Source organism: Raphanus sativus, chromosome 3 (genome assembly GCF_000801105.2).
Source record: "Raphanus sativus cultivar WK10039 chromosome 3, ASM80110v3, whole genome shotgun sequence".
In the NCBI taxonomy this organism is placed as follows: Eukaryota; Viridiplantae; Streptophyta; class Magnoliopsida; order Brassicales; family Brassicaceae; genus Raphanus; species Raphanus sativus.
The window spans coordinates 9,788,243-9,811,951 of record NC_079513.1 but is presented as its reverse complement, the minus strand read 5'-3'; the positions used below and the strand labels follow the sequence as shown (position 1 = coordinate 9,811,951).

The window sequence follows — 23,709 nt, the reverse complement described above, 5'->3', positions numbered from 1 at the left end:
TTTGTTTTATAATTATATTTTTTGTTTTTTTAATTTGTAGAAAAAATCTATCAAAAAGTATAATTGAAATTAGCCAAGTGAAAGTACAAGTATAAAAAGAAAAAACCATGTAAGGTGAACTCCAAAAGATGTTTTAATAGATTTAAGTTTAAATAATATTTAATAATATTTAATATTAGTTTGATTACATGCTTAAAATATAGGGAAATTTGGGAAAAGAGAACTAAAATACTAGTACTTTGTCCCCTTAGAATAATTTTAGTAATGTTTGTCCCCTTAGAACAAACTTTTAATAAAACCCAATTTAGTCCTCCGATTGATTTAAGCCTTGAATTAGTAACAATTTAATTTTCTTAAATAAGTAGTAATCCTATACTAATTAAATCGATATAGTAGTAAAATATTAAAAAACTAAAAGTAAAAAGTAAATAAAGGTAAAAAACAAAAAAAAACAGATTAGTCTTTCTCTCGACAACTGCATGCTCGAGAAGAGGCGATTCCCTTCTCCACCATCTTCTCCGGCGCGTCTTGATTCGCCGACAAATTCTACGCCGGCGATCCATCTTTTCATACTCCTTCCTCCTTCCTCCATCCTCCTTCCTCCATCCTCCTTGGTATTTTTCTTTTTATCCTCCTTGTTTTCTCCGAAATTGTTTTGCCATTTAACTCACCTTGTTTTCTCCGACAGCGTATATAGGAGTTGGCGCGACGAGGATGAAGCCTCTACTGACCATTATGAACAACAAGGTCTTTGATTTTAATCTCCGTCCCTCTTTTCCCCAAAATTGAAGGTTAGGGTTTTTTAGATCCCCTTTTCAATTTTGTTTTTTTTTTGTTGATGCATGTATTGGTTACATACTGATGTGCATGTATTGTTGTTAATTACAATAAAGTCAATCAATTTTGGGGTTTTTTTGTGATCCTTTTGTATACAATTTAACATGTTCAATCGATTAAAGCTTGTTAATGTTAGGTTTTTGGTTGTAGTTGATGTGTCAATTGATAGCGAGTAGAAGCTCTAAGTGAATCAAGTTTATTGTTTGAAATTCATATATTTTGATATATTAAGTGAACAATTATGCATGATATTGGCTAAGAGGGTAGGATGAGATGGCCTTATATTTTCCTTATGTACCAGGAAGAGTTTGAATTGTTTAAAAACCATTCAATTCATGTAGATGGTTGTCATTCTAGTTTGCGGTTGTGTTCATGGTGAGATTGAGTTATATTTTATTTGGAATCCGTTTTTATGTAGTTTGAATTGTATAATGGAGTAGTGAAATTGATTTTGTTACCATGTTCTGTTTGTTGTTCATTCCTCAATTTTCCTAGAGACATCACTAACATTTGAATTTTTGGCTTTTATGATTTATAGGAATGGTGTACCAGTTTCCAAAATGCATACTTCAACAAGGAGCTGAGCCCCAGATAGATAAGATTAACAACATGTGTAGATGTGGAATTTTTGACGACATCAAGAGTGCTCTCAGAGATGAGTATGATGAAGTTTTGAAAGACTCTGTCTTCGGTCCGATTCTGGCAATCATAGAGAACCAGCTCATTTTCTCAGAGAGGATTATCCACAGCTTCATTTGCAAGCAGCTTCACTTTTTATCCGATTTCACAAGCTTGTAGTCGAAATTATGTTTTACTGCACATATCTCCATTGTTGCATTCGAAGCTGTTTTGTTAGTAAAATGTTGACCCTTTTTCACAACATCTACCAGAGAAAAACGGACATACTTTCCACTGATCATATCTTTGTCATGCTCGTTATCATCATCACTTTCATCAACCTTGTCATCTTCTTCTTCATGCGTGGTTTGACCATCAATAGCAGCATCTGAAAGTTCATACGACATAGCCTCTTCCTCTCTGTTAAGCGACTCAGCAGCTTCTTCATTCATGTTAGATCCGACCTTAGATCGAATACACACACATAGCCGCTTTGAAGCTTGGTTCTTCACACATGTAAGAAATTTTTTCAGTTGCTGATCACTGGTGATGAAAACCGATGGTGAGTCGTTTCCACTCACCAAATCAGAAGGTAAGTAACTCAGCTCGATATTGACCATGTTTAAATCGACTCCAAACTCCTCACAAACCATAACTCCAAGGTGCTCAACGGTTTTGCTTGAGTCCAAAGTAAGTAATCTACCTCCATTTTTTTCATCAATATGAAATTTCCAACCGTTTCTTCCCGATGATTTCCAAAAACCAGAATAGACATATATGTGCATTTTTGAAGATTTGATTGAGAAAAATTTGGAAGAATTATGAAAAGGAGAAGAAACCATACGTTTTTTCTAAACTGTGGTTGGCAACGATGAACTGGAATTTAGGGAAAAAATTTTAAAAAGGAAATAAAAAAGATTTAATAGATTTAGAAAATATTTTGTGACAGTTATTTCCAAGATTTTCGGATTTAGTTACGAATCCGGTAGAACATACTTTCTACAACTGGTAGAATATAGATGAATTGGTAGATAGTGAATACAGAGAAAGTGGACAAATGAGAGTTTAGAAGAAAGTATATTCTTCGAAGGAAGACATAAGAACATTTATTAGGTTTTATGATCTTCCAATTATTCAGACAAGAGTATAAAATATAGATTATGTACTCTACCTTTGTAGATTTAAATGGTTTTGGTGTATTTCGCAGTCTACCATGTGTAGATCGTTGTGGTTGTAGTAGATTGTATATTCTGAAACACCGTAGATGATAGATCTGATATATTAACAACTTTAGTCCATTTTGCAAACTGTTATTCCAAATATTTTTTTATAAAAATAATATTTTTCATATATACACATACATGAGTACTTCATGTTTCATATTTTTCTTTATTTTTTTTGCTTTGCAGATTATTTTATATGAATTTTTATAACCTTCAAGGATAGTGGAAGTCCAAAAATGAAAAAAATTGATTTAGTTCTAAGGGGACAAAGTACTAGTATTTTAGTTCTCTTTTCCCAAATTTCCCTAAAATATATTAAATGTTAATAATAATTAAAGGGCAGTATTTTTTTGTCCGTTTTAGACACCACACGACTCCGGACCGGCACTTAAAACATTTAGATGGCCCTAGTAAAGAGTCAGAGTTTCTCATAATTAGAATGGTTTTGCTTTAGGATGAAGTCCAGGAGAGCTTTTATGAGTGATAGAAATTTTCTAAAAGAACATGAATAATCGTCTCCTCTTGTAGGATAAAATACATTTATCAATTTTAATTTAATATTCTCCATTTTTTATTATACGATGATTTGGAGAAGGAAACACAAATTAATAAAATATTTATTTTTATATTTTTGAACAAAAATATTATTAAATATATACTAATAACATTCTAATTATAGAAAAACAATCTGCAGAATATAAAAAGTCAAATTACATAAAATTTAATAAACTTTATATTGAAAAGCAAAAACAACATATAATTTGAAAGCAAAATATTTTTCTAAAATATCATTTATTAAGAAAAGAAAGGAGTAAAAAAAAAGGAGTATAAGAATCTATACTATTAAAAATGAAGCATTCTAAAAAATCTACTTATACAAGATTGTTGGACCTATTCATTTTTATTAAATATACTTTTTAACCGCCTAATACACCATTATTAAACATGGGCCTACTTTGATGATCAATTCACGGCTCATTCCATCTTTTTAACCAAACTACTAGATTTTTATGGGCGGGTATATTTTTTGTTTGAATTTTTTTTTGATATTTTTTTATTATATTTGTATTTTTTTTATAATCATATTTGTGTATAAATTTTAATCAAAATATTTTTATTAAATAATAGCAATTTAAAAATTGATCCGGTATACGCACGGTTAAGGTTGGGTTGCGAATCGAACTCGCGCGCTGACTCCTAACCCGCGGGTTTTCAATTTTGTTTTGGTTAAAAAATATGACCCGCACAACCCGCAAACAAATAATTTGGTACTCGCACCCGCTCCGCTTAATTTTGTTGTTATCCACGGGTTATATATATATTTAAAATCATTATTTAATTTAATTATTATAAAAATATATTTATAATAAAAAATTCTACATGATTTAATTTTTAAATTATTATTTTTAAATTCCTGTATTTTAAAAAAAAAGATATTCTTTTTAATTTTTACTTTTTAAATACTTTGCGGGTCAATGGGTAGCCGCGATCCAAAATTCACCAACCCATTTATGATCCATCCTTACATTTTTGTTTTATATTTTTTAAAAATATATTTTTTATAAAATTCAAGTTGTAACCGGCAACAAACAACAAAAAAAAATTCAACATTCTGCGTTTTTGATTGAGTATATATTGTCATGAAGAACCACACTCCTGATCTGATCTCTACACTAAGAATAAAATATAATAACAGAATCTACATTGGTTAATCAAACAAAACAACTTAGACCAGTCCAAGAAAGCAGTACTGGCCCATCTTTTGGATCACAAGCCAAGAAAGCAGTTCTAATGAAACGGGGATCACCAAGGCCACGTCATAGGTCGCCAGCAAATTTTCCTTCTTATGAGGAAAGTAAAGGACAAATGATAATACGTAAGGATAAGAGAAATGCTAGGTCTTCGAAAGAAAATGGTTTGAGGGGGTCCAAGCAAACCCCAAAGAATCACCCATCAAGACAATCAGTTGGAACTGTCGAGGGATAGGGAACGACCTCACAGTTCGACGCCTTACGGAGATGTGTCAGAAACATCACCCAGGACTTGTGTTTCTTTCTGAAACGAAGAATAAGAAGCGAATGTTGCAAAACATTCAGGCTGATTTGGGATTTGATCGTTTGTTTACCGTTGAGCCACTTGGTCTCAGCGGGGGTTTAGCTCTCTTTTTTATGGATGATTTTCAAGTTAATGTTTTATTTTCGAATAACAGAATGATTGACATTGAGGCAATCATTGATGGAATAAAAGTCTACATGACATTTGTTTATGGTGACCCTGTTTTAGAACGTAGGGATCAGGTTTGGGAACGTCTTACGCGTTTTTCAACAACTCGAAATGGACCTTGGTTCATGATTGGTGACTTTAATGAAATAAAGGACCATACTGAAAAAGTGGGAGGAAGAAAACGCTCGGATAGTTCTTTCCTACCATTCAGGCAGATGCTGAGTGATTGTGCTATGCTAGATTTCCCATACACAGGCGACATGCTTTCTTGGGTTGGAAAAAGAACAAGAGGAGCAACTGTTAGATGCCGCTTAGATAGAGCAGTGGGAAATAGGGATTGGCATGGAAAATTCCCACACACGTCTGTTAAGTATCTTCGCCTCTGGGGATCGGATCATCGTCCGGTCTTAGCAGACATACTCGTACGGCCCACAAGGAGGAGGAAAAAGTTCAAGTTTGATAAGCGCTGGCTGGATAACGAGGAATTAAGACAAGTTATTCTTGAAGGATGGAAATCAGATGATCTGCCTCCTGAAGCGAACATCATGGAACATATTGCTAGTTGTCGTAAAGCCTTGAGTAAATGGCGTAGGGAGAATGATGTGAACTCGGCAAAACTAGTGGAGGAACTTAAGGAGAAAGTAGAGGACCTTCACTCGAATGATGATGCTACTTCTGAGGAGATTGTTGCAGCTCTAAAAGAACTCTCTAATGCTCTTAAGGCAGAAGATATGTTTTGGAGACAGAAAAGTAGAGTTTTCTGGTTAAGGGAGGGAGACAGGAATTCTAAATTCTTTCATGCTCTGGTCAAACAACGGAGAGCGAGGAATAGGATAACACAACTTCTGGACGAAAATGGAAACGTAGTAGAAGATGAAGAAGGACTGGTAGCCACTGCTACCAGTTATTTTCGATAGATTTTTGAATCTTCTGATCCAGAGGATATTGCGGAGGCATTATCGGAGGTAAAGACAACTATCACGGGAGCCATAAATGAAGATCTCACAGCACCAGTGACAGAGTGGGAGGTGAAATTAGCGCTTTTTGCTATGCACCAAGAGAAAGCACCGAGACCAGATGGAATGACAACAATTTTCTACCAGAAGTATTGGAATATTGTGAAAGATGATTTGACCCGTATGGTTAATCAATTTCTTTTTCAAGGTACAATGACGGAGGGCTTAAATGATACAAATATTTGTCTAATTCCTAAGACGACAAAGCCGAATGAGATGACACAGTTTAGACCTATCAGCCTCTGCAATGTTAGTTATAAAATTATATCGAAGGTCTTATGCCAGAGATTAAAGAAGGTTCTCCCACAAAGGATATCTGAAACTCAATCAGCCTTTGTAGCAGGAAGACAAATCACATATAATATCATGATAGCTCAGGAGATGTTCCATGCTCTACGGACTAAACCGGCCGGTAAAGTGAAGAGAATGGGCATCAAGACGGACATGAGTAAAGCATATGACCGGATGGAATGGTCATTTATTGAGGCTGTCATGCGGAAGATGGGTTTTTCAGAGATATGGATTGAGTGGATTATGAGATGTATCACCTCGGTTAGATACAAAGTCTTGATAAATGGAGATCCAAGAGGGAATATAGTCCCAGAGAGAGGTCTAAGGCAAGGAGATCCTCTGTCTCCTTTCATATTTATTCTATGCACGAAATCGCTCGTTAGCCTTCTTAATTACGTGGAAAGTCAGGGAAAGATAACGGGGATGCGAATCGTTCGCGCTAGCCACCGATATCTCACCTACTTTTTGCTGATGATAGCCTTTTCTTTTGTAAGGCGGAACCCCGTGAATGTGAAGAAGTAATGAAAGTAGTCAGAAGATATGGGAAAGCATCAGGCCAGTGTATCAATTTTGACAAGTCCTCCTTATTCTTTGGTAAGAGGATCCCGGCGAGTGAGCGACAGCTGATTAAAGACACACTTGGTATTCAAAACGAAGGAGGAATGGGGTCATACCTAGGTATCCCGGAGGATATTAGTGGATCTAAATGCAAATTATTTGCCTTTCTAAAGGAGAAGTTATCACATAGAGTAAATGGGTGGACGGGAAGACTGCTTTCGAAAGGAGGGAAAGAAGTACTAATTAAATCGATCCTATTGGCTCTATCGACATATGTCATGTCCAGCTTCTTGCTCCCCTTGGAGATATGCGAGAATCTTGCAAGTGCCATAGCACAATTTTGGTGGAGCTCTAATCCGCCAAAAAGAGGAATACACTGGGCAACATGGGACAAGATGTGTGCACCCAGAGACGAAGGAGGTATAGGCTTTCGCTTGATCCATGAGTTTAACTTGGCACTCTTAGCAAAACAACTATGGCGTCTAGTTCAGTTTCCAGATTCTTTAGTGGCTAGAGTCTTAAGAGGCAAATACTACCGTTTGAGCTCGCCTTTGCGATTAGGCTCTGTTGATAACCCATCTTATGTGTGGACAAGCATTACAGCGGCGAGGGAACTTTTATTATTGGGTATCAGAAACAAAGTCCATTCAGGTTATGAAATTAAGGTCTGGCAGGACCCTTGGATCCCGACGACACCAGCTAGATCAGCTAGGCCCAGAGTTCCAGTGGTAAATCCGAATATGTTAGTCAGTAGTCTCATTGATTTTCAGACGAAGGAGTGGGATGAACAACTACTGGAGCAGTATGTAGATCAAGAGGACATTCCCATGATTCAAAGTTTGGCCATAAGCCCTACTCATAAACGTGATACATTCTGCTGGAGCTATACCAAAAATGGTCAATATATAGTCAAGTCTGGATATTGGGTAGCCAGAAATATGTTGAGGAAAAATGAAGAGGTTCAAGTCTTAGAACCTAGCATAACTAAGCTTCAGGCCTTTGCCTGGACTGTAAATGCACCCCAGAAGATTCGTCACTTCATCTAGCAACTGATTACAGGACAAATAGCGGTTACAATGAACCTTGCAAGACGTAACATGAGATGTGATAATTATTGCCCAAGATGTGCAGAGCCAGAAGAGTCAGTTACTCATGCAATCTTTGAATGTCCGCCAGCAATGCAAATATGGGCATTATCCTCTACTCCATCCAATCCACAAACGTTTCCTCTCTCGAGTGTCTACGCCAATATGGATTACTTTTGGAGGAAGAATAGTATCATTGAGCCAGAAAATGATAGAGATCCGTATCCTTGGATAATATGGTATATCTGGAAGGCTAGGAACGACACACTATTCAGGGGGATAGATAGAGATCCAGTGGAACTAGTCAGGTATGCGGAATCTGATTGTCAGGCATGGCATAATGCTTAGGAGATGATACCGACAGCTCCAGTGGAACAAAGATCAGATCAATCACAAGTCTTACGCTTGAGAGATATATGCATGGTGGATGGTTCATGGACCTCTACTGATCATTACACTGGATTAGGATGGGCTTGGAAGGACAGCACGGGAAAGATACAGCTCATGGGGACAAGAAACTTGAGAAGACGCGAAACACCTTTGCACTCGGAACTTGAAGCTTTGAAATGGGCAATGGAGACAATGCTGCAACATTCGGACTGCCAAAGATTTGGGACAGATTGTAAGGATCTAATCGCAATGATAAAGGAACCTCAGGCATGGCCAACCTTCTCTACAGAGTTGGGAACGATAAACACGCTGAAGATGTGCTTTACAGAGTTTACCATTCACTACATTCCAAGAAATCAAAATGTTGTAGCTGATTCGTTAGCTAGGACTGCTTGTACTTTCCACCGTTCTCTTTGCTACTTTGGTTGTTCTATTCCGGTCTGGCTACCCAGACCACCTCAAGCTTGAGTAATAGATCAGCCTTTCGATGTTTAAAAAAAAAAAAATCAAACAAAACAACTTTAAAATGAAATAATAAGTTATAAGTTTTATGGATGAGAGTTAGTGGTTCCTAGAATATAGGAAAAAAAAGAAGAAGTAACTATAAGAAAGAAAAAGTAACGATTTGGTTTTTTTTTTAAATAGGTTACATAGAAAAATAGTAGTTGGACACAACATATATCAATTGGTCATGCTTCAACTTTAATAGTATTGATATTAAATAAGTATATTCCTTTACGTATATGCCAAATTATTATTTTTTCGGTAAAATTTGTGTGTGTAAAAACGGTGAAACACATAACACACCTTCGGTGTTCTTTATTTTATAGTTATAATCACTCTTTCTACATCTATCTTATTAAAACAGAAACATTCTATTGGACCTAACATTTATTTTGTAAGTTTTTAAATTAAATACACCTTTATACTTTATATTTAAACCTACATTAAATCACTATTATTACTTTCTTTATACTACTATCCATGTTTCCAAACAATATACTTATTTCTTTATACTACTATTAATGTTTTCAAACAATATATTTTTTATACTACTATCAATATTTTCAAACAATACAATAATCAATCTTAGTTATTTTATATCTATCATTTTCTCTTTAAAATTTTGTAGAAACATCATAATTTTATAAATTTCAAAATAATGAACTTTAAAATTTGGATTATAAGATTACAAATTATGAAACTATTACAATTTAAATCAAATTAGATTACATATCGGTCATCCATCAGTTCAATCGGTTAGTCTCGGGTTTTAGCAATTTTTTTAATATGAATAATTTAAAAACCTAAATTGAATTGTCAGATCTCCGGATTAACCGATATAATCACAATCGGGTTGAATTTAAAAACACTGATTTAAATGAAAAAATATTTTAAATACACACTCTTTAAAAATTACCAAAATATTTATTAAGTTATTAGTGAAATTTTTCATCGTAAAATATTCTGCGCTTCCAAAGCGCGGGTCAAGATCTAGTTATTGATTATAACCGATGAACTCCACGATATGTTTACGAAATGTCTAAGAAAATTCATACAATATATTTGTAAATATAATTAGTTTCAAAAATAACTTACAGTGTGTTATATTAAAATTAACTATAAATATAATCTTAATATATTTTCACCTCATAATATTTCAACCTAAAATTAAAATCTAAATTGTTTTCTAACTTTCTCTTATATTATTAATCACAGTTTATATTATTTGATGGTTGTCTCTTATATTATAAATTTCAGTAATACATGACTTACCGCTTGAGTTTATTCGTGTTACAATAAATTTAGTAGATTTTCCTTTTCTACAAATAATAATATGTGAATCTATATTATTAAAAGAAATTCATTTTAAAAATCTACTGTAAAAATTTATTAGACTCATATAAACTATTCATTAGTTGTGAAAAAAAACTATTCATTAGTTTTTGTTCATACCATTAATTACTCTAACCAGACAATATTTTACATGAATCCTATTATTACTTCTCATTTCATTTCATGTGATACAATTTTTTCTAAAATATATTTATAACTCAACACTATAGTTGTTATACAATATTGTTACCATATTTATGCTCACTTTAGACCTTCAATATCTAGACATTAATTATAAAAATGAGTTAGCATATATCATACAACATTTATACCAAGTCATCTTACATTATATAATCCAAATATTTACAAAATAGAATTTGCTAAAAACACTTTAGTAAACTATATGTTAGAATAAATTTATATACATATTAGGTTAAATTAATTTTTATAAATTAATTATCGTTAACTTTATAAAAAGTATTTATAATAACAATTTTTAGTTAAGATAAGTTTAAAATAAATGCAAACCTTACAAGTATTTCTTTTTGTTCAAAAAAAAACCTCGACAAATCCATACTTTAAGTTAACTAAATATCTTGTATTTACTTAAATTTCAAGAACTCAACAAAATGTAACTCTTATAAAATGAACACAAAATATAATAAGAGAGAGAAAGTTTGGGCATTTGAATCTTAGGGTCTGGTACAAATTGGTCCCTTTCAGATCCAATTTTTTCAGGTCCTGAACATTTCGATCCAACTAGGTATTTGAAAACTTTTTGGTTCATGTTTGGATTGGTTTCATTTAGATTTAGGTCTGGTCGAGTCCATAATTCAAGTATATATATGTAAAATACATGTAACTTGGGTTTCTTATGGATTCGGGTCAATTTGAGTATTGACCAAGCACGAAAGTGTATTCAGGATTTTTTAGAAAGTGTATTCAGGATTTTTATCATTCTTCTAAACTTTTAGAATGCGCCTTCTACGAATAAGAATACATATTTTTTTCCGAAAATTAATGAAATTTCAGTTAAAAAACATTCTAAAAATTTCCTAAAAATATTCTAACTTCCTAAAACGTGTTATGGTCTATTTTACTTATGAAAAAATGATTTTGCATTTTTTTCTTCATAAATCTATGATAACTCCATAGTTTATCTTGTGATTTTCACGAACTCTTGTTTTATTTTTTTAAGTTTAACAAAACTAAAAAAATTTACAAACGTTTGAAGCTTTTTATAAAAAGACTTTGTGATGACAAAAAAGAATAAAATAAAAAAGACTTTGTAAATGTTTTTTTATAAAGTTTATTTAAAGTTTTTTACTAAAACTTTTTAATAAAGTTTTATTTATATTTTTATAAAGTTTTAAAAGTTTACTTTTATTAAAATTTTATTAAAAAATTAAAATGTTTTTTTGTTAAAAAGTTTGATAAATTTAAAAAGTTTACAAACGTTTTAAACTTTTATAAAAATAAAACTTTGTAAAATATTTCGTATAAAGTTTGTTTAAAGTTTTTATTAAAAAGTTGTTGTAAAGTTTTATTTTATTTTTAAAAAGTTTACAAATTTTATTTATTAAAGTTTTATCAAAAAAAATTTAAACTTTTTATAAAAATAAAAGTTTTTGTAAAATGTTTTTTATAATTTTAAGGGTTTTTATTAAAACAATTTTGTAAATTATTTTTATTTTATAAGTTTTACGAATTTATTTTTAATAAAAAAATTGAAATTTTTATTTTTGTTTTCCCTTTTTAAAACGTTTTTAGTTAAAATTTTTGAAAATCTATTAGTTTAATGTGTTTAATTAGATTAATCATGGGTTATTTTTGGGATTATGAAAAAAATTATACTAAAGACACAACTAAATGATGGTTTTATACAATAGAGACAACCATGCTGAATTTTTGTTCTCTTTTGGCAGTTTTTTCAAAATTCAAATACCAAAAAGACCCTAAATCCTATCTGAAACCAGAGATATCCAAAAATTTATCAGAGTAAACTTTTTTTTTAATTGAACTTTTATCCGAAACCTAAACTATAACCAAAAATGCGAACCTGAAACTTAAAAAAATATATGTAATACTGAAAATATATTTAAAATATCCAAATATACATAATATATACCAAACATTTCAGATATTCTTTGGTATCCAGATTCGAACAGACCCGTCAAAAAAAATCCAATAGGTGCTTTTCCTCGATCCCTGACTCGAAGAAGTTTTCGTGTGAGTGTATGTTCGATTTTCCGGATCCGGTAAAATTCCCATTTGTAAAATAGATTTACATAAGATTGTACATACAAAATCTTAAATAATCTAATTCATAAATTATATAACTTTAAACAAATTTTCTTATTCGATATAATACGATTGTTTAACATAATAACATAATACAAACCCAAAATATTAATTCATATCCAACCTTTTTTATGATTCACAAGAAACCCGCGCTTTCGAAGCGCGGATCAAAATCTAGTATTCAAGATTAAAAATGAATGCGTCGTTACTACTATAAATGGATACTTTCCGATAACTTTCTTCTGATGCAAGTAGTTCTTTCCTTTCTCTGTAATTTTTTTTATTCCATAATTTAAAATATAAAAAGCTCAAATATAGGGCCGGATTAGAATCCTTGTAGACCAAAAAAGAAGGAACAATTCTTGAAGGGAACCAGATCTTCCATCAGAGTCTTGCGAATCATTTAAAGGATTAATTAAAAAATTATATATGAGTTAGAGAAAAATAAGCGAAAAAGAGGTGTGCGAATAAAGCTCATGCATATACAATGAAGTTAACTGAAGTTTTGTGGTTCATGCAAATATGTAACTCACGCTAATGTTCATGATCCTTGCAGTATATATACATAAAGCAAACAAACCCATTCAAGCACTAACCAAGTTAACCAAAAAAGTAAAAAAAAAATGGGGCTAAGAACTATTTGGACATTATTGATGATGATGATGATGATGATGGTGATGATAGTGATTGAAGTAGAATCAAGTCTTCACAGAGTAGGTGGCGGAAAATACAATTGGAAACCCGATGTTAACTTCTCCGATTGGGCCAACCACCAACGCTTCTATTCCGGCGACTGGCTCTGTTAGTATATATAACATTTCTTCATTCTTTTTTTCCATTTCCTTATTTATTTTCTTTGAACCGCTTATTTTAGTTTTAGGGGTCAGTATTTTTAAAGACGTAGTGTTCAAGAATTATATTCATTTTAGTGTATATTTTTATATTAGTTTTAGATAATTTATTATTTTTTATTATAAAATACGATTTATTTTCCTGATTAGGGTAAGAAATATTTCCTAATTATTTTGTCAACTTACTGTTTTGTGATAAAAAAATATCAAAATAGCGACTTACTATTTTTAAAAAGAACCCCTGTAAAAAAAGTTCAAGTTTTAAAAGTATACCAATTACTTGAAAAATAAAATAGTACAGCAATTTCAGGTTAATTTTTAGATTTTAGGATTTAGAATTAAGCCATCTTTAGTTTGGATGATATCAAATTAGAGTTTGGTTAGTCCCATTTTTTTATTTGATATGAATTATGGTAAATTTTAATCTAGTTTCTCATCTAAAATTGGTAGATTTTGGGTTCGATCGGACCCGTCACAACATCCTCCAAGTAAACAAGAGTAGCTACGAGCAGTGCATCGATAATGATTTTATATTCAACGTGACAAGAGGAGGACGAGATGTGTTTCAACTTCTTCAACCAATACCTTATTACTTTATTTGCGGTAGAGGTTATTGCCTCAAGGGAATGAAGCTCGCGGTTAACGTCCTTCCTCAACCGCCGCCTTCAACTCCGACCGTTCCCATCATTTCCACCTCAACCGCCAACACTCTCATAGAGTCAAACGCTTTCACCGCTATTGCTACCACCATTCTCACCGCTTTCATTTTTAAAGCTTTATATTTCGACTAGGCTATGTGACTATTTCGCTTCTTTGTTGAATTGGATTTTGGTGATATGTGACTATTTCGTTTCTTTGTTGAATTGGATTTTGGTGCTTTAAATTGAAACTAAATGCCACTTCTAAAATATTCATTAGATTATACCTCATAATTTTGTTGTTATGTTCTAGTTGATTAATTCTCGTGAATATATGTCTCGATAGAATAAAATAATCAATTAACTGAACTTCACGGTGTTTTACCAAAACAAAATTGATCTTTTTTTAAAGTTTAAAACTTGGAAATTTAACTAGAAACTAGATTTTGATCTGTGCGACCTCACGAGTATTTATTTTCTGTTTTTAGTTTTTTGTTTTTATTAAATGATATATTGTAATATATGATCAAAAATTTAGATCAAAATTTTTTTTTTTTGCAGCTATAACAAAAATTAAAAATAAAATTTTAATAAAATTTTCTGATATAAATTCAATTAACTTAACTAAAATAGTATATGAGTGGGTCATAATGCTTTCGAATTCCAAATATTTGGAATTTCTATTAAAATAAATTTGTTAAAAATATAATCTCACGCTGTTATTATTTTTTCCTAAAACTTGACCCGTGACCGTCTGAAATTTTGTTTTCACAATTATGTTTTGTACAAACTGGTATAGTATATATTTGTAAATTTAAATGTACTACATGATTGTTAATATAACATTTTAAAACATAAAATTTTATTTATTACTTTGAATAATTATATTTATGATTTTAATTGTCTATTATATCACATTGTATCATATAAAAATCCAATATTTATAACTAATTGAAATTATATATATATGAAAACATTATACTAATAACTTAACAGATTAATTTATACTTTATTTATATATTATATAAATCAATTATGATGTGTGATTTTTTATTTTATTATTTATTACTAATAAATATTGAAAATTATTTAATATATTATACAAAATTTATTTAGAAATCTATGAGGAAATTTATTTTGGTTTAGATTTGATTAAAGAAATCTATTATTTAAATTAAGACAAACATATTAAATATAGGTTTATATATATCTCATTGGCATTCTAGTGTAAGAAAAAAATAAAATTAAGAGGTATTTCTATTTTTGCTTCTCTTTAATAATATAGATTATTTATTGGTCAACGCAAAGTTATTTCACGCTTTTGTTTTTTTTTTTGCAACTAATTTTTTCAGGTCCTGAATATTTCGATCCAACTAGGTATTTGAAAACTTTTTGGTTCATGTTTGGATTGGTTTCATTTGGATTTAGGTCGGGTCGAGTCCATAATTCAAGTATATATATGTAAAATACATGTAACTTGGGTTTCTTATGGATTCGGGTCAATTTGAGTATTGACCAAGCACGAAAATAACCCATTTCACGCTTTTGTTGATATGTTCATTTATATCATCCCGATCTATACCGTTTTGAGGTTAGTTTTGTAATGATCCAATTTGAGGTTCAAGGAGATCAGTCCGTTAAGGCCCAAGTCTATTTTTAAAAACTCAAGATATTTTCTGTAAATATCCATCTTCAGACTAATTTCTAGAAAACAAAATGAGAAAAATAAAAGAAAAAAACTTTAAGAATAGAAATGTGGAAATCATGTAGAGATTGAACTGTCTGAAACCACCACCGGAGCCACCGCACCTCGAGGCCACATTGGCCTCATCCCCACTATTAGCATCCCAAAATAACCTCTGAAAACCACCATGTCTTTCAGTTTAATTTCAGTCGTTTAGAAAATCATTGATATCTTTCTAACTGCATCGAATATCGTGCATGCAAGGCCACCATTGTGTTCGTCTCGTCGAAACAAAGTCGTAGCCATCGACCGCATCAAAATCAGAGTCACGACGAGCCTGCATATGCCTCTGCAAGTTTTGTCATCGACGCGCTTGCATTCCCCGCGCCGCTGCCGGATATTGTCTCCACCACATGTGCTTCCGACGCGCCACCGGCATTTTCCAGCAAGCCATCACCACCTTATCGTGGCCAGTAACTCGCTGGCTAGTCAGCAAGTCAGTCGAATAACTCGGTAAACCGGTTGGGCGGTTGGTTTGATCTGGTTTAAATTGATTTTTTCGGTTAGGATCGGTCGATTAATATTAATTTCAGTTTGGCCAAGGATTGACCGGGTTGACCTTAGACTAGTTGTTGACTTTTCTTTGGACTTGGTAACCATCACCTTATCAATGTGGAAAAGTGGTATCTATGAATTCAACCTGCTCAAATAGACTCCAAGTCTGAAATCAAGGCAAAATTCGAGTCAGAACGCAAAAACCGGATAAATGGTGGTCTATGTGAATCGAATCTGCATGAGAGTCTTGTTTATTTATTATTATTATTGATTGTTAAATTGGATATATAATAATAGATGATTCAACGGAGAAATGGTGGATGTTAAGAATTTCTATATATATGTTAAGAATTTTCCTCAAATACAATTTTGTTCTTTTTCTTCTTCAGATCATGAATATATGATGATACATAATAACAGGGAGTAGCTCAAACTACTGGAAAGAACAATTTTTCATCTCTCAAAATCTATGCCATTTAGAGACGTTCCATGGAGGATCTATTTCAGGTCATACAGTAATCAACCATGACCGAGAAAATGCTTCCCAGAAGATTTTGATGTGAGGATGTTTCAGCAAAGATTTTGAATTAGTCGTTCTTTGTTTATGCCTATCTATGAAGCTCTACAAAGACAAGATGGTTACTTTGTCCAAAGAAGAGAGGGTGCCGGTAAACTTAGGTTTTATGGTTTGTAAAAATTAAATCTTTGAATGTATGTTGTGGGACAAGTAAAACACACTGCGGGACTGAAATTTGTTACCATTCAACTTAAATTTTGTTTGTTATCTTTTAAGTTAAAAATGATAAATTAAGAAAAATGGAAGGGCGGGACATAGCTGTGCTGAACCGCATGTGTAGTTGAGAAGATACTCAACAGGTGTGGTTCAAGATATAGTATTTACAAAAATGTATTTTAAATTTTTTAGTTGCTTAATATAAAAAAACACAAATTAAACCACTAAAATTTTATTTATGGCGTGGTTAAGAGATTATATTATTGTAAATAAATTATTTTTATTGTATTCATTTGTTTACTATATCTTTATATTATATTTACTTATTTACTTAATTTTATTTTGTCCTTTAGTCTATATAATTATAAATTAGTTCACTCAATTGCATCAATATTACTTTTCGGTTCAGTTCAGGTTTGGTTCTTTCGTTTCTTTGGTTCTAGAGGTTTATGATCTGTTCGGATATTTAGAAAGTTTGGTTCAATTTCGGTTCGGCTATTACAGTTTTTTGGTTCGGTTAGGAACTGTTTGGTTCTATTTGGTTCAAATAACAAAGTTAGGAACTGGATTTTATTCGAGATTATTTAAGATCCTATTTGGTTCTGTTTTTTTTTTTGTTAATCTGAATTAAAAACAAGTTTTAGATTAAATACCAGATTTTTCGGGGTTTTTGATAAAAACTCGTTCAAATAATTTTAAATATTTTGGATACAAAATATTCTCTTAATTCAATTTTAGGTATTTTGATTTATCAATAATATTTTTAATTGTTTGATTATTTTTAAACTAAATGTAGTTAATATTTATAAAATACATAAACTATATTATAGAATTCAAGTACCTATTCAGTTCTCGGCACGGTTCCGGTTTGGTTTTTGGTTCGATTTCGGCTTTCCGGTTCTAAAGATATAAGATCCACTAGTATAATTGATAGGATCCAAAGGCCAAAAAAATCTCATTTTTTGGTTTGTTTCATTTTGGTTCCGGATAAATGTGCTCATGCCTAGCTACAACTTTAATATTTAAAAATACAATATTTTAGATGAGGAAATATGTGAATATGATTTTTAAGTTTTTCAGATATATAATTTTAATTCCATATTTGAAATATAAAAATAAAATTTAAAATAAAATTTATATTTTTAAAAATTAAGTTAGTATCAATAATTGTTTAGTTTATAATATAAATATATTATATGTATCCGCGGTTACACTATTTATTATTCGTGTTACCATTCATAATTTGTTTTGAACCGCTTATTTTAGACGAACTGCATTTGTTCCACATCATGCGTTTCTTTTATACAAACCAAAATTAAACCGTATTGTAATATCTAATCCGCTTTCCCAGACAATTTAATCACAACTTAATCAGCTGTTACCATTCGGAGCCTAATTGTTTAACTTCATAAGGTAGCATACGGTTTACCGACGATTTCGATCAATGAACATATAAATATAGGGGAATCTACAGCTATAGCAGCTTTAGATGTTGCTAGAGAGTGATTAGAGTAGCAATCAAATTTTATTTGATCATAATCTCCTTCTTTACTCAATAAAAACTTTTATTAAAAACTTAGTAAAAATGAAATAAAAACTCAAAATAAAACACAATATCAGCAGAAGCTCCCCATACTTAAACAACACTGTCTCCCAAGTTATACAATCTAAGATTGGTTGGATAAATAAATCATTAGTACTAAATTTAACAAGGAAATCGGTATACCTACTTGCTGATGGTGAATGTCGATCGACACAGTTAAATGGTAATTGATTGATTCTATTGATGCTTCGTCGAGCGACACTGATTAGGTGTCACACGATGCTCATGCAAGTGGTGTCAACCGACAATGATCAGGTGTCGGTCGATGCTGGTATTCCAACTATTTTCCTCAGTTCTATTTCTTTTTATCCTGTAATAAATAAACACACAAAAAATCAGTAATAAATATAAATAACCAAGAAATTTTGTTCGATGAACAGTATTTCTGCTACAGTGACACCCGATTATCCACTACAGTGTCGGTCGATGGTGCTGCTATAGTGTCGTTCGTCGGTTCTGCTACAGTGTCGTTCTTCGGTTCTGTTATAGTCTCGTTCGGCACTGTTCATGTTTTTTTGACCTACAATAAGAAAAAAATCAGTAATAAATGAAAGTAAAACCAAATTTAAAATTACCTAACAGTGTGTTGCCTCCCACTCAGCGCTTATTTTTAGTCATTAGCTTGACTTCTGAAGATCTGATTTAGTCCGGATGAGAATGAGAACTTGCTCCAAAACAAGTCCATGTGTCTCTCTTCCTCATTTTGTTGAAGCATTTGATAAAAGATTTTGCAGAGACTTCTCCTTTCGGTCTCATCTGTGGATCACATAACACTCTAACTTTGGTAAAAGGTTCTGGACCTCCTCTGCAGTGCACTTCTATACTTAAGACTTCCCTCTTGACATTGTGAAGGGACTAGTTGGTATACTATGAATTTGACCCGATTTTAGTCATGGTATATTAGAGTTTTAGGATATATTTAATCCGTTTTGGAGTCTATATAGCATATTTATAGGTTCAGGAGCAATTGGAGAAAAGATGGTGATATTGGAGCATTTTGGAGCACTTTAGAGATTTCACCCGAGAAGACCATATCGACCACCCGAGGTCGACACAGAGAGACACGCGTCGATCTATACACATTCAGTGTTATCGATCGATATTAAACCGCAGAAGCCTGGATTTGGTCACAGCCGACTTGAAGCCTAATATTCCATCTATTTACCAAGATACCCCTGACGAGTTTTAACTTAATTATTCTAGTATTTACGTCTTGCCTAAGTGTTTTGGAAAAGAGAGGTTTTTCTTAGAGTTTTAGACATAGTTCCTTTGTTTTGGGAGAGAGAGAGAGAGAGAGAGAGAGAGAGAGAGAGAGAGAGAGAGAGAGAGAGAGAGAGAGAGAGAGAGAGAGAGAGAGAGAGAGAGAGAGAGAGAGAGAGAGAGAGAGAGAGAGAGAGAGAGAGAGAGAGAGAGGAGAGAGAGAGAGAGAGAGAGAGAGAGAGAGAGAGAGAGAGAGAGAGAGAGAGAGAGAGAGAGAGAGAGAGAGAGAGAGAGAGAGAGTTACAATTGAAAGCTTTCTTGAACACCTTTGTTTCTATTCTATTTATTTTATGAAGCTTTCTTTAACTATTATGATGTTTTGCTTAGCTAAGTCTGAGTAAACATCTTTGTTAGATTTAGGATTCGAATAGGTTTTGATGGATTACCCCAAATATGAATACTTGAGCATGTGATATTCATCTTAGAAGATTGCTCTTAATGCTTGAATAGGAGTAGCTAACCTATACATAATAAAATTTGATACAATCCTTGGATCTATCTTCTTTGAGCTAGGAATTTTCTGGAAATAAGCGATAACTGATTTGGCAAACTCCTAAGCGAACTGTTATCAACCCGCGCTTAAAGTTACTAGAGGCGCATCGATCGATACTCCTATAGAGTCATCGATCGATCGACGCAAGGCAATTTCGATCGATAAGTGCGACAGCAGGTCGATCGACATCTCTCTTTGATTCACCAATGGGAGTCTCATCGATTCTAGTAATAGATAGCCCATAAAACGACAGTTACGGTTATTGCATCGTTGGGTTCTATAATATCACATAGGCATTCATACTACTTTAATCCTGATAACCTGAATAGTACTCCTAAGTCTAGCTCCTTCACCATATTTGTTAAACCCCCTAATCAATCACTTGAGTAATTGTCCTCCTCAAACCAGTTTTAAGTTTACTTGCTATTTACTGTTTTGAAATCTTCAACCTAACTTAGTTACAATAAGATCTAGTGTGTTCCCTAGCTCCCTGTGGATTCGATCCCTAAATACTACAACTCGACCTCTTTTAATGAGAGTAAGGTTGCTCTAGGGTAATTTGAGCATGTATCATATTTGGTGCCGTTACCGGGGAGTTTTGATCGCCATTAGATTTTATTTAAGTCTAGGTTTTGTTACTTTAATAATTGTTACTGATAAATTTTTCTTTCTTTTCTTTTCAGGTGCATGCCCAGCATAACCAGAAGCAAAGAAAACAAGGAACTTTTCTCTACTGATCCAGCTGCTTTGGAATGCTCAATCCGCAAACAGATTTGTTCTGCATCGATCGATACACCAGCTTGTGCATCGACCGATCGCCTACCGAGTTTTGTACACCGTCGACCAATACCAACTCACCAACATCGACCGATCTTATTCACCTGACATCGACTGATACCCTTCCATCAACATCGACCGATACGTTTCAGTACCCGTCGACCAACATCTTTCATCCGACATCGACCGATACCGCAATCCGCTTATTGATCGATACTGAGCCACAGAACATGGTCGCGACTTTGATACTCATGCGAGACGATGAAGGTAACCTGCGTGACCAAGATGGTTACCTGCGTAATGCAGCAAGTCAGAAGATTAATGATCAGGGGGCTGCAATCCCTGGTCTAGAAGCTGAGGATGATGCAGCTGCTACTTAAGCTGCAGAAAAAGCCACCCGAAATAGATCACTGGCTGACTACAACCATCTAAATCAATACTATGCCAACAGATCTGCTATCCGTCCTCCAGACATCCAGAGGGCTGATTTTGATTTGAAGCCTATATACTACACACTTGTAGGACAGACACCCTACAGTGGAGCATCTAACGAGCATCCTATGGACCATCTAGAGAGGTATGATGATATCATATCTGCTATCAAAGCCATTGGAGTACCAGCTGACTACCTACTTTGCAAGCTCTTCAAAGTACTTTCTTACTGGAGAAGCTTTGCAATAGCTTAAGCAACTACCACCAGGATCTCTTACATCCTGGGATGATATCAAGAATGCTTTCTTGATTAATTTCTTTGATGACGCACTCATAGAAGATTTGAGAAGCAAGATTGCTACATTCATGCAGAAGCCTACATAACCTTTCAGACATTGTTGGGTTCGTTTCAAGTTTTATCAGAGCGATTGTCCACACCACAGATTCAATAAAGTGCATTTGCTTCACACTTTCTTCACATGTGTAGATCTGACCAATCAGACAGCACTAGATACAGTTAGTGAAGGAAACTTCAACACCAGGAATCCATAAGAGGTGTGAGACTTATTGAGAACTTGACAACTATCAACAGCACCAAGAACACTGATTACGAAAAGAGAAAAGGGGCCAATGCCTTTGGAAAGGAGCAGTTGGACGATATGCGAGCCAAATTGGACAGTGTTAACAAGCTTTTTAGGAAGCAGGTTAGCTTGCTGAAGAAGTAGAAGCTGTAGAGACTGATGAAGAGAGATATGAAGAAGAAGATGTGAATTACATAGGAGGATTCCAGAGATTCGAGAATCAGAGTGGAAACAGAAACTTCTATGGAAACAGTCAGAGGAGCAATTACAACCAGAATTCACAGTATCAGAAGCCCTTTAGCAACAACAAGAATCTCAACAATTCTTTCTACCAGAATCTCAACAATTATTTCTACCAGAATCCACCACCACCTACTCGGGAGAGCAAGATTGAAGCAATGCTTGATTCAGTTAAAAAGGGTCAGCAGAAGCTTACTGTGGATTTCAATGGAAAGATACACTACAAGAAAAATGCGTTTTAATAGCATACCAGGATAGCGTTTTTTCGCTTTCTGTTATGGTTGATATATCCGTTAGTTTTAGATAGCGTTTGTATTTTTGGAAACACTATGATAGAGAGGCCTAATTGGAAACGCTATGGTAGCGTACATTTAATAGCATATAAAATAATAAACGCTATAATAGTGTACTTTTTGAATCCCTAAACCCTAAACAAACTTTTGAACCATATACTCTAAAAAACAAAATTTAAACACTAATACACTAATAATCTTTACAATATTTGAAAACTTAAATCTTAAGTTTAAACTCAAATTTTGATATTTTTCAAAATTTATAATTAATTCAAATCTTAAATTCAAACCTCAAACCCTAATTCTTTAACATCTTTTCAAACTTTAAACCATGTATCCATATCTTATAACCTAACTATTTTAAGCTTATAACCCTAACTATTTTCTAACTCTTACTTGCAAAAGTAACAAAATATTAAAAGCTTCAAACCCTTATTAAATTTATAATTTTCAAACTTTTAAAAAAACCTTAACTTCATACACCATATCCAAACTATAACTTCATATCTTAAATTTAAAATCAAACCTTGATCTTATATCCAAACTTTAACCTCATATCTTAAATTTAAACCTAATAATTCATACTATAACCTCATATCTTAAATTTAAATTTAAAATTTAATCTTTTTATATTAAACTATAAATCTAATTCTCCAAATTTTAAACCCTCTATCATAAACATAACTTTTAGATTTTAATATTTTCAGTTTGCATATTAAAAAAATAAAAAGCTCGATATATATATATTTTTATACTGTCTAACATATAAATTAAATAGAACTATAAATACTTTTATAATTTTACCAAAAGATAAAAAAATCAATTAACAAAAAAAATTGTCATGGACCAATAATATCAAAGTACTCAGATTACAATCTCCACCATTGTATTAGATTAATCCAGCAGACCAAATTTAATCCCCTTTATCTCTCTCTTTCCTCTTTCTGCGACATTCACCCCTTCCTCTTTTTTTCACTTTTTCTTCTTCTTCTTCTTCGTTCTCTTCTCTGCACATCTATCTCAATCAATTTTTTTTTTTCAATTTCCATCTCCTCTTCCCCATCACCACCGTCGGTCTTCACTTTGTTCGTCACCACCACTCTCTTTTGATTTCGTCGAGTTCTTCACCACCATCCCCACCGTCACGCTCATCACCAACACCACAGATCACCTCTCTCTCTCTCTCTCTCT

General features: G+C 32.8%; 1 protein-coding gene and 1 long non-coding RNA gene across 2 annotated transcripts; both read left to right on the top strand.

Annotated features, from left to right (window-relative positions):
• The first annotated feature begins 475 nt into the window (after window positions 1-475).
• Window positions 476-1,674, top strand: LOC130509779 (uncharacterized). The gene is made up of 3 exons (XR_008943738.1): window positions 476-614; window positions 689-791; window positions 1,376-1,674. It is a non-coding gene; the product is annotated as an uncharacterized LOC130509779 (long non-coding RNA).
• Window positions 1,675-12,893: 11,219 nt separating this feature from the next.
• On the top strand, window positions 12,894-14,158 carry LOC108846261 (early nodulin-like protein 20). The gene is made up of 2 exons (XM_018619487.2): window positions 12,894-13,179; window positions 13,680-14,158. The coding sequence occupies exons 1-2, from the start codon at window positions 13,002-13,004 to the stop codon at window positions 14,018-14,020; spliced, it is 519 nt and encodes a 172-aa protein (XP_018474989.1). The 5' UTR covers window positions 12,894-13,001; the 3' UTR covers window positions 14,021-14,158.
• Window positions 14,159-23,709: the final 9,551 nt, after the last annotated feature.